At 35.8% G+C, this 12,400-nt stretch overlaps 1 protein-coding gene across 1 annotated transcript in view; it reads left to right on the top strand.

The window, feature by feature from the left end:
• LOC127878822 (sushi, von Willebrand factor type A, EGF and pentraxin domain-containing protein 1-like) overlaps positions 1-12,400 on the top strand; it is a 48,305-nt gene that overhangs the window by 8,318 nt on the left and 27,587 nt on the right. Inside the window, exons 13-28 of the mRNA XM_052425348.1 lie at positions 177-353; positions 826-987; positions 1,157-1,324; positions 2,187-2,360; positions 3,032-3,208; positions 3,494-3,655; positions 5,055-5,225; positions 5,461-5,634; positions 5,756-5,917; positions 6,234-6,401; positions 7,079-7,252; positions 7,646-7,807; positions 8,109-8,279; positions 8,534-8,707; positions 9,119-9,280; positions 10,896-11,063. Of these exons, the coding sequence (XP_052281308.1) occupies positions 177-353; positions 826-987; positions 1,157-1,324; positions 2,187-2,360; positions 3,032-3,208; positions 3,494-3,655; positions 5,055-5,225; positions 5,461-5,634; positions 5,756-5,917; positions 6,234-6,401; positions 7,079-7,252; positions 7,646-7,807; positions 8,109-8,279; positions 8,534-8,707; positions 9,119-9,280; positions 10,896-11,063 (2,706 nt within the window). The remainder of the gene's footprint in view (positions 1-176; positions 354-825; positions 988-1,156; positions 1,325-2,186; positions 2,361-3,031; positions 3,209-3,493; positions 3,656-5,054; positions 5,226-5,460; positions 5,635-5,755; positions 5,918-6,233; positions 6,402-7,078; positions 7,253-7,645; positions 7,808-8,108; positions 8,280-8,533; positions 8,708-9,118; positions 9,281-10,895; positions 11,064-12,400) is intronic.

Genomic DNA, 12,400 nt, shown 5'->3' with positions numbered 1-12,400 from the left:
ATAGATGTTTGTAATTATAATATACAAGTATAAATACTAGTATGGAGTAGTGGGCCATTTTGGAAAAACGACCCGCACTCAGAAACTGTATAATGCGCTGATAAAAAAAATTACAAAACATTGACAACCATCTCACATAGCTTTGAAATGCTATCTTTTATAATTTGTGGATATAGAAAAGTGTGTGGATCTTGCCCGAGTATCCGTAACTACAGGAAACTTCACACTGAGTACAAACGGGTCCGTAACCATAGCAACGTACAACTGTCCATCAGGATACAAAGTGAAAGGTTCGAGTGTGTTGACGTGTGGGGCTGGCGGAACATGGGATCAACCGACTGGTTCTGACTGTGGTATGACTTCTATTGTAATTTCAGCATTAAGATACATAACCGAACATATAAAAGAAACGTCTTAATTACAAAAATTCACCACAACACGAAAATAAGGAATTGTTATGAATACAAATGCATTAAACGTATGGGAATAAAAGCACCGCCACGATTGAGCACGTTATGTAGACATATATGTACAATTATAATCGACGGAGAACCGTCAACGATCCAACGATAACTTTATGTTGCAACATAGGTTTAAGCTCACAAAAAGTATACATGCGTTTGCATTATTTTCATTAGATGAAGGGCATGTGACTTATTTAAAAAGAATAAATAGATTGACTGAAATTAACTTATAATAGAGGCTGACGCCTAAAATGTTTTATATGAGTTTTATTCTTACCACTTGCTACAGTCAGTAAGTTCAGATACACAACAAAATGTTTTAACAACATTATGTACGTTCATAGTTTTTATTGACCTGCAGTTTGCGAGGACCCACCGCGTCCGGTAGGGCGAAATTATACCATCTCTGACGATGGGCTCTCCGTGACATTCGCCTGCAGTGTTGGATATTCGATGGTTGGTCGCCCAACAGTCACATGTTCAACAACTGGAGCTGGATATTTGACGAGCTATCCGAACTGCAGTATGCACCAATAAGAATGCCATCTGAATTTATGTAACAAAACGCGATGGCATTTTTTCGGTTTATAAACATAGGAAAACAGCATCAAATTTAGAGCTACATTTATCAACAATAATTATGAAGCATTAATTAGTGTTATGTTTAAAGTAAAACACGTTCCTTTATTCAGCAAAATGTGAAGACCTTGCGCCACCAACAACCGGTAACGTGCATATAATCACCGACGGAACGCAAACCTCCGCCGTGTATACGTGTGACGTAGGAGCCACATTGGTAGGAGAGGCAACTCCTAGTTGTCTCGGTAACGGAACTTGGACGAATGCACGGCCTACTTGCGGTAACGTATAAGAAGCCAATGTGTTTTAATCATAATTTGCGAGTATCATTCAGTATGTTAATATGTATAATATTTTTATGTATTTTGTTTATGCTTATATCGATGTGCCTCCAGCAATTATTAAATCATTTTATATTGCAATATAAAATATCTTTTCACATTAAATGGACTCGTTCTCAGTTTGGTAAAATGGCGATTTTCAAAATAATTGTCAGATATTAAAAACAAAATGTATGGATTATGGTTACAGACGCCAATTACGCTCTTGGTTAAGAAAACGTGTTTCAAATATTGGTTCATCAAATGATTATCATCACCCAAATTCGATAAAATAAACTAGTGTTTGTAACGCTTTTCCTCGAGAATTTGACTAATACGTCATGTATAAGAATATTTGTTACGTTTCGCTATTGAACAGAAAAGCCCTCCACAGGACCCGGGTTCTAATCCTGGACACGGCAATATTCTTATAATAATTATAATCAGTTTCGACTATTCAACATAATATGGATTTGTTCGCAAACATATTTAATGGCATTTTTGAAAAAAAATATGAAAATCTGTGAACTAGTCCCTTTAAATAGCTTAGTTTTAATGGCTGTTTTTGCGTGTGGATAAATTTGTTTTGCATGTTATCCGTATGTGTAATAATTTGCTACTGTGTATAATCCGCTTTGGATACTTTTTATAACTTTCTTGAATAATATTTTTTAGACTTCTTCTTTGTCGTCTTTTGCTTCTGCATCTTCTTTTTCGTTTAATTCGTTTATAATAAGAACAATTAATGCACTTACTTCATCTTTAATGTGAACACATGTAAAGAAGTTCTGTTTAAAGAGTCCAGGACGTTGGTTTACTATAGTTTCATGTCCTGCGCTTAAAAACATATCAATATCAAATGGGAGCCTTACACTTACCACTAATGGAAGGACTACCATAGCAACATACACGTGTTCGGACAATTACGTTGTTAATGGAGATACGAAATTGACCTGCCAACCAGACGGCACGTGGAGCGCCAAGGAATCCAGATGTGGTGAGTGCAAGTATTTGATTACCAATTCATAAAACGCATGGCCATATAATGGAATTGCAACCATTTGGTTTTAAGAAAGGAAGTTAGGCAGCGACGATTTTTGGCAGAATAATGCCCCTTGTCTGCTTTCCATTATGGAATATATATTCCCAAAGTCCACTTTAACCACAGGGTGAATCTGGCTCTAACCTTCATAGTTAAATGACCTCTATCTGTAGAGGATCATACAGAAGGGAATTTTGTTTCCAACAGGTTTTGACTTTTTGTCTATTTGTTCGCTGTACAATGTTTTATGTATATTTGTGAGAGTCCAAACATGCGTTGCGGGAATATCAGTTCCGGTCCTACATTTATACAAGTATACTGCTTGCACAAAGATTAAAGTTCATTGAATATGATTCTTTACAATTTGTATTACCTGTCCATCAAAATTCATGAAAACTCAGCACCAAGACCATTTCGCTATCAATACCACTTTTCAAAAGTCCCACAGGTTGTCCAAAATACCGAGGTTTCTTTGTAATTACTTTATATTCGGATAACCTGTTGGAAGATATGTTAGCCTTTTAAGTTGCGTACAAGTGCATAATCGTATTTGACAACTCACGTCTCACTTTATTTGGTTGTATATACAAAATTGTCACCTAATAACATCGCTGTAACATATTCAGTTTCCTGTGAGGACCTGCCTCCAGTGTCCATTAGTACAGGAAATGTTACCATCGAGTCCAATGGTACATCCACTATCGCCAAATACTTCTGTCCTCCTAACTACACTGTTAAGGGCAAGGACACATTGACTTGTGGCCCTGATGGCAAATGGAACGCCCCAGAACCGTCCGATTGTGGTAAACATTTTTTTGTTTACAAATTTGACCTGTATATTGCATATATATGCATAACGATTGGTAAAGTTACATCCAGTTAAGTCGTGTTGAAACTGAAACCGCATTGCGTTTCGAAACTTTTATCAATTTGACTTGGCCACATTAGCTATGTATAACTTAAAGTCTGAGTCTCTATAAATGTACGTGTAAAACTCTAGTATGGTTCAGATGTATCGCTGTGTTTCGAATGTTATTTTCGAGACACAAGCGCTAGTAAATGATTTTATTTTCTCATTTTCCCACCAGTGTGTGACACACCGTCAGTGCCAACTGGTGGCTCATTCGTAGTTGCTGACAATGGACTGGCGGTAACATTTGCATGTGACACAGGCTACACGATGGTAGGAACACCTGAAATTACATGCGATATCGGGGGAACCGGTTGGACCAAATCGTTTCCTAACTGTAGTAAGTGAGATATTTACATTTGTCACGTTTGCGTTGACACAATTTTTTTCTTTGATTATGTATACTAACAATTTTGTGAACACAATACATTACGCGAGGAACGGTGTGCTTCATTACCTGTTATTTATGTATGCCACCTAACACGGCATACATAAGTCGCACCGTCTATGCGTCCGCACGTCCAATATAACAGTTTGGACTGTCTTTAACTTTATAATGCACATGCAATTTTAAAATTACGTACCGCGCGTGTATCAGCCGTCTTCTTACTTCAACGGTCGCGGACGCACGAAGAGCTCAATGTCAAGTTTAAAAAAATACCCAGCATGTTTGTTGCTGACTTGAGATAATTTTGTAAATCATAAATTAGTATGCCCCCTTCGAAGAAGTGTGGGTACATAACTATGCCCCCTCAGTCGTTCGGAAGATCGGTTGGTCCGTCGACCTTTTGTCGCGCCATAAAATCTAGAAAACGCTTTGAATGACTACCACACAATATGGTGGGATGGTTAATTAGGAGGAAAGGAAGACGCCATTCGATCTTAAGGTCAAAGGTCAACGTCATAAGAGCTTGTAACGTTAAATTATACGAATTCAGAAGTAAGAGTACCGTTCATCCTCATTGTAACAATCCCTTAGACTTAAAAATCGTTGCTTTCACCGTACCGGAACCACCATATTTTGTGCCGACTCCAAACATTTGGTAATCCAGGTTTTGTTGTCGGTGATTTTTGCTAAATTCAAACAAATTCACCGAACAAACTATTACGTTTGCGATAAGTAGTGTTACATTTTTGAAAAAAGATTGTTGAATAGTGATCGGGAAGGTTTCTACAGTTAGTTGTCTTTCGTCATTAACGTGGAGATTCATAAAAAAAGTTAGGCGACCTACCTTTCCTTATGCTTAGGCAATGTTAGTTGAAACAATTGGCATTTTTTGGCTTCAAGCAGACTTATAATTATTACAAATATAACATGATAATTTGACAATATTCGGATATATTACGATATTTTCATAATTAAATAAGTTCAACCATTACAATTTAATCATCTTGGACGTTTTTTTTGCAGAAAGATCTGTTTGTGTCAGTTTATTAAAAAATATATCGATTTTCGTTTTTGTTCAATATATAAATGTAGGAGAGAAACATGAAAAAGTCAATCATGGGTGGGGGAGTTGAGACGCATTGTTATTGTATCTCTTGTATAATCTTTATAACTAACGTACTTTCGTTCTTCCTTATTTTAAAGCCAATTGGTCACTTACCTTATATAAACTATTAGCCGATGGTATGGTTCACATTTCTCTTCTGGTTAAGTATCTAAAGTTTCTTGCCAAAATAATGAATGCGAATGTGTATATGTTTGTTTGTAAGAGGATGCCGTTTTCTTTTATCAGCAAAATGTGAGACCATAGAAGGTCCGAAGAACGGAACCATTTCACTTGTTACAAACGGAACGCACTCGTCCGCGCAGTATATATGCCTGGTTGGGCACACTTTGTCTGGAGCTGAAACGCCTACTTGTCAACCGGATGGAACTTGGTCCAAGTCAACACCCCCTGTGTGCAGTAAGATTGGAAATCTTGTATATGTACCTTATAATAAGACCACAAACATGCATATGATATATAAGACATATCTATAATAATGAATAATTCGTTGCATTATTTTTGCAAATCGTCTGTATATAAATGGATTTAACGTTATGCTGCTAATATTGCACACTATCACATACACAGCGATTCGAATTCAGTTTTAAAAGTTCTCAGATTATAAATGTATTGATTTATTTTTCCGTTGCAGAAAAATGTTTGGGGCTTCCCACCCTCTCTATTAGCAACGGCAATATTTCATACAGTACCAATGGCTCCGTTACCGTGGCAACATATAATTGCCCAAATGGCTATGCAGTAAAAGGATCGACAGTCTTAACTTGTGGTCCTGATGGAACATGGGACCAGCCAAATTCAGATTGCGGTATGATAATATATTGATTTAATGAACTAATTATGATAAAATCATAGTTTGACTTTTCAATGACATGACCCCACCTATGATCATTCTCAAATCTGACAACACGTGAATACTTTTTAAACAGTCTGCACTAGCCCGCCTTTGCCAGATGGCGGTTCATATACGGTGGCATCGGATGGATTATCAGTAACATTCAAGTGTGATACCGGATACACAATGGTCGGCCAACCAACCATCGTATGCGACACCAACGGTGCCGGATACACGGCCAGCTTTCCTTCCTGTGGTAAGCTTTTATTTGTTTTTGACAAAATATTGAGGATTGTTAAACGAGTTTACCGAGTACATAATTTTCGTTATAAATCTTTAAAATATCTGTCAGATATGTTCGAATGCAAAATATAATTAAGTTGGTTTACAAAAGGAAACTCGTGTAAATCGTTTAACTTATGTATGCATTCTCTATTGATACTGTCATGGAACGTTAATTAACATTTGTTGAAAAGGGAATTAAACATAAACACAAAAACAACATCAATACAATCTAAAATAACAGCAACAACACTATACATGAAAATGATTTAAGTGTTTGTATTCACCAGCAAAATGTGAAGATTTATTACCGCCTAATTATGGGAACATTGACTACAATACCGACGGAAAACAAACGATTGCCACCTTTTCCTGCGACATTGGCGGGACGTTGGTTGGTGTTGCTAGTCCCAAATGTCTACCAAACGGCACATGGACCTCGTCGCCGCCGACGTGCGGTAAGAATAACATTTATTGTTTAAAGAGGGGACATATGCGAACATGCTACAAAATCTGCAATATAATTGATAAATACAGTTTTTTATTTAATGCTTTCCGGTGGTTTATAGAGAAATATCAGTGAATTAAAACTGATAATTTCACTGTTTCAAACAGTGAAAATTATCAGTGAGAATTATCGATAATTTTCATTGTTTACTGTGAAATGACGTCATTTTTTTGACGAAATGACGTCATTATCCCAGCAAAATTCGTTAGTTAAACTCTTGAACAATGTATATAAACTGTGAAAAATGCATTAAATAAAAAGAAAATTTGTTGGATTCGGTGGATTATCGACTTTAATTCACTCGTGATCATAGAAAACATATATTTTCACTCGTGGCTGTGCCACTCGTGAAAATATTATTTTCTATGATCACTCGTGAATTAAAATCGATAATCCACCGGATCCAACAAATATCCTCTATTTTATGTAATTTTACATGATTTTGTTTAGCATAATTTTCACATCAACATTAGCATAAGTATATTAATATGTGTTTTAATATTTCTAATGAAGACTATGATGGAAATGCGAACAAGCACGAAGTCATTGTGAAAAAATCAATGCCATTTTTAGAAACTAATTTTCATGATATTTAAATTGACAATCTTGTTTAACTGTTTATTGTAGTTACCTGTCCGGCACTTGATGCGGTTAGTATAAGCACTGGAATGATTAACGTGACATCTGACGGAAGAACAACAACAGCAACGTACGTCTGTCCAGCACGATACGTTGTCAAGGGATCCCCGATCATAAATTGCCTGGGTAACGGGTCGTGGAGCTATAGCCAATCTGACTGTGGTATGATAATAATAATAATAATTAAAATAATAATTGTACCGCCACCCGTCATCCGCCACCGCCACCACCACCACCACCACCACCACCGCCACCAATAATAATGATAATACTAATAATAATGTAAATAAATAAATAGAGAACGAAGGAGAAGAAGATAACCTTTAATAATACATTCAAACATTATTTTATGTCATGAAATAATAAATTCATTGCTTAAACGTTAATAAATACATGCACATTCGACTTAAAGATTTTATTTCATTATAATACAAATATATTTATTCACAAGTATGCCTCATATCATTGCGCAAATAAATTGCACGTAGTTTTAGAATATTTTTTTGCGTTATATCATCACAAATAATATAATCTGCATTTATGTCCGTATTTAAGTCTGCGAGGCTCCGCAGGCGCTCGCAGGGAGGAATTTTGAGTTGTCCGCGGACGGCCTCGGCGTTCAGTTCACGTGCGCTGCCGGATATACAATGGTGGGCGTCTCTAGCGTTGCATGTGACACGGACGGGCACGGCTGGGCCATCACGCATCCCAATTGCAGTAAGATCTTAAGATTTAAATATTACTTATTGGTATATTTTCCAACTATTGAGATGATCTTGATAAATGGTGACTGATTTATTGAAACATATGTTTAACCCGAGTTAAATGTATAATTATGTTATATTTACATACACTATTTGCATTATGTGCTCATTTTATCTTTATAATATGTTTCACGTTGTAGTGAATTAAACTTTCTTTGTTTTAGTTTACTGTCCGTTCAATGACATTGTAATGAAATAATTATTATTCTAATACTGAAACATGTACTGCATTTCAAGTACGTGCTTGTTTGTAGCAAAATGTGCCGATCTAGAAATCCCTAACTCAGGCAATATCAAGTATACAACCAACGGTACCACCTCATTCGTCGAATACACCTGCGGCGTGGGTTACACAATGCTTGGTCAAAACGGCAGAAGATGTTTGGACGATGGGTCTTGGTCTTCAACAGGAACGCCAACCTGTGGTAAAGACTATAATTCACCCATCTGTATTCGCCTTTGATAAGTTTTGTTTGTTCATTTTGTTCGTCATGTATACTATTTCAAATAAGTTATTGTATCATATTCGTTAAGACTGTTATAATATAGTTAGAATAAGAACATATTTGTTTATGTGGAGCATATATAGTTTCATAAAATAATTATTATATTAAAATGGCGATAGACCAAACTCTTTGAATCGAGAAATGTATTATTTTCTTTTTCTGTTTTGTTTTAGTTTCTTGTTCGACGCTACCAAATGTGACTATATCAAACGGCAACGTAATGTTAACAACAAATGGGTCAACGACCGTTGCGACGTACACGTGTCCTGTCGGTTACGTTGTGCAAGGGGATGCAACGATGACATGCCGTAATGACGGTAGATGGAGCGCCAACCCCTCCGACTGCGGTATGAAACTCTTGAAATAATAAAATGAATTATTTAGAACTCGAATGAACCTTTTGAGAAGTTTCAAATATCCTCTTTAAATATTGAAATAATTACATAAGCCTCTATTTAGAACTCGGATAAACTAGTTGACCTGTTTCAGATGAACTCAATACTGCTGTTTGTTTATCATAAAAAGCGTATATATAAACTTCCATTTATTTAACTCTTAGTGTATCTTCTAACACCAACCTGTCTCAGATTAGTATTATAGTTAATACATTGCATCCGGAGAAATGCGTGTTCTCTACAACAAACATCTGGACGTCTTCAGTTTGCGTTTGTAGTTAGGCTGTAGCTTATTTAGAAGGCTTATGTCCATGTTACACACAAATTATTTCTTGTCGGACACACGTGCTTCAACTGTTTTAGTGTGCGCACTTCCTCTATTACCTCCCCATGGTGACGTTAACGTATCATCTGACGGTCTGACGGCAACGTTCTCTTGCGGTTCTGGCTTCACCATGAATGGGCGTCAGAGCGTCGAATGTTTGAAAGATGGCACAGGGTGGCGCTTTGAAAGTCCAAATTGCAGTAGGTTATTCCGTAGAACCTTTCGAGTATTTTATCCGACTGTGTATACGATGCGTTTTCAATTATAAATTAATTATTTCACAGAAACCCCGATTGCAGGTTTACAAGCTCTTTGTTAAAAGATAACTTTAGAGCAATTTAAAGTTTCACGGTACTCCACGATTTTCAATATTATTCTAAAAAACTATAATTAATAAATATTGTTTTAAAATGCAAAATTTCACCAAATATTTGATGGCTGAAAGTGACATATGGGCAGTATTTCCATCCAAATATGACATGTATTGAAGAAATGCATATTCTCTATTTTCAATCATATCTTTATCTAGTGATAGTATCTCGATAAATTAGTTAAGAGAAAATATATAATATGCAAACTATATTTTTGGATATACATCCCTTTACTGTTTTAGACGCATGTCTATGAAAAAACACACCCCCATTGAGAAGTTTACTACAATTGAGCAACGTTATAGAAAGATCACATACGTACAGAGAGCCTTCATGTTCATTCATTCGATTTAATATTACTACTGATCGTACAACCCTTATTAAAGTGCTGCCGGGGCATTTTTTTTACAGTAATGAAATGAATATTTTAGTGATCGTTTATAAAAACGTGACATGCAGCCATCCAAAACAGGCTTTTTAAATGATAACCTTATGTTCAAAAATGAAATACTGGATTAACTATCGATATGCCATTGTAATCATATATTTATCCAACACCTCGGGACTTAAGTGCCCAGCAACAGTCTTTAAAAAAAGTTAACGCGTTGATGAACCGGAGGTCTGCGTCATTGGATCTTTGTTAACTATTTGCGCAGAGAAACGGTCCAAGTTATTTAGTCTTCATAGCAGACAGATAGTTGTGTCCGTAAAATAATTGTTCTTTTTTATAACACTGTTTAGTTGTACTCTCATTATACGGTACAAGTTCTATTCAAAAATACTAAGCAAATACGAGAAATAACACAATTGCTTAAAGATTAAGCGACAATGAACATCTTAACTACGATTGTCGGCCATTGCCTATAACACGGTGTCTATACCGCGTGACTTTAAGATCTGTGTTGGGAGAATAAAGCGCGATCTAGTTAACATTTTTAAGGATCTCTTTTTAAATATTTCACCATTTTTTAATTGGATAAAGTGGAGAGCCCGCTCATTATATAGAGTTTTATAAATGTATCATGATCTTTTGAAACAAATAAGTATTTCCTAAGTAACCGCGCGTTTGTAATATGAAGTCCCCACACGGATCAGACATTTTTCTAACCGTTGAAACGCGCGGTTGCAATTTCCTGAAAAAAAAACTTATTTGTTTAAAAAGATCATGCTACCTATAAAAAACTCTTACGAATGAGCGGGCTCTCCTCTTTATCCCATTAGAAATGGTGAAATATTTAAAAAGAGATCCTTAAAAATGTTAACTGGGTCGCTCTTTATTCTTACAACAAAGATCCGAAAAAGTCACGTGGTATAAGCACCGTGGCCTATGCGATTTTTGAACGTAACGATGTAAAATCATTTTTTTTTTAATAAAATAATATTTATTTTACCTCTTGAAGCACTTCATCTTGAGAACGGTAATATTCATTGGTTTTGTTTTAAGCAAAGTGTGAAACGGTTTCAAATCCAAGTTCTGGCCATGTTGTCTTGGAAACCAATGGCACAACAACGCAGGCAGTGTACAGCTGTGACCTTGGTTCCACGCTTGTTGGTGATGCCAACATTCGTTGTCTTGGAGGCGGAAGTTGGACCTCTTTGACCCCAAAATGCGGTAGGGATGAATGTTGTCTTGCTTTAAGAATGTCCCCTCGTACCTCCAGCTAATGTTGCCGTAAATTCTGCTTTTTTAAAATTTACATGCGCCCATTTTTACAATCAAAGATAACCAACTCAAACATTTATCAGATTTGTTTTTATTCAGGCAACCTAACACTATATGAACTTTATTATATATTTCAGTTCTGTATGCCCTCGCAAACAGTAATACAATTTACGTCTGCGCGCGCATTTGTGTGTGTTTGTGAGTTTGTTTGGCATATTCCGTTTCCGGTTCATAAGATTATTTCGCATGATGAAATTTCAAAATAAATTGGCACACATGATTACATCAAGACAACATGTCCAGCGAAACAACCATGTCACTCAATGTAATCGTCTGAGTGGGCTGTTGAATTATTTGCTTATTCCTTATATGTATATAGTGAAGGTACATGTATGTTTCCTAGCGATACCTTTTTCAGTTGCTCAGATAATCATCATATCAAGAAAATGTTTCACTTGCTTTCAGATAAACGCCACAGTGGACACTTAAGTTTTTTTTACATATTCTTTATATGCATATAGTAGTATGTATATAATCGAAGCGCATGTTCGTGTTCGGCTGATAACATGAAATATCGAAATAAATTGCCACACATGACCATCATATCAAGTCTACGTGCAGTATCATTATACTATCATATCGCCAGCTTTAAACACAAGATTACGGTTGACACGTGCCGTTTTTACAGATTCCCCCTGTCAATATATATATATATATATATATATATATATATATATATATATATATATATATATATATATATATATATATATATATATATATATATATATATATATATATATATAATGAAAGCACAACCTTGTGTGAGACTCTTAGCTTTGTGGTGAATGATGGGATTTTGAAATAAATTAACAAAATGATTATCATATAAACCACAGTGTCGCATGCAAAAAGCCATGTCGCTCGCTTCAATATAATGGTCAAAGTGGACAATTGAAAGATTTTGACAATCCTTAAATATATTAGTTCATTTTTGTGTCCGGCAGATAAGTTTGTTTGTGCATGATTGATTTTCAAAACAAATCAGCACACATAATCATTATATTAAGAAAACGTGTCGCATACAACATTCATGTCGCTCGCTTCAGGGTCAAGGTCACAATGGATACTTGGTTTTGCTTTTTGTTAATAGTGAAAGTATATGTATATGTCCGTCACAAAGGTGTTGTGCAAGATGGTATTGCGAAATTAATGGGCATAAATGATCATGAGATCAAGACAACTTGTCGCTTAAAACAGCCATGACGCTAACTCAAAGTTCAAGG

Source organism: Dreissena polymorpha, chromosome 4, assembly GCF_020536995.1.
Source record: "Dreissena polymorpha isolate Duluth1 chromosome 4, UMN_Dpol_1.0, whole genome shotgun sequence".
Classification (NCBI taxonomy): Eukaryota; Metazoa; Mollusca; class Bivalvia; order Myida; family Dreissenidae; genus Dreissena; species Dreissena polymorpha.
Note: the sequence above shows the minus strand (reverse complement) of the source record. Positions and strands in the feature narration are given on the sequence as shown.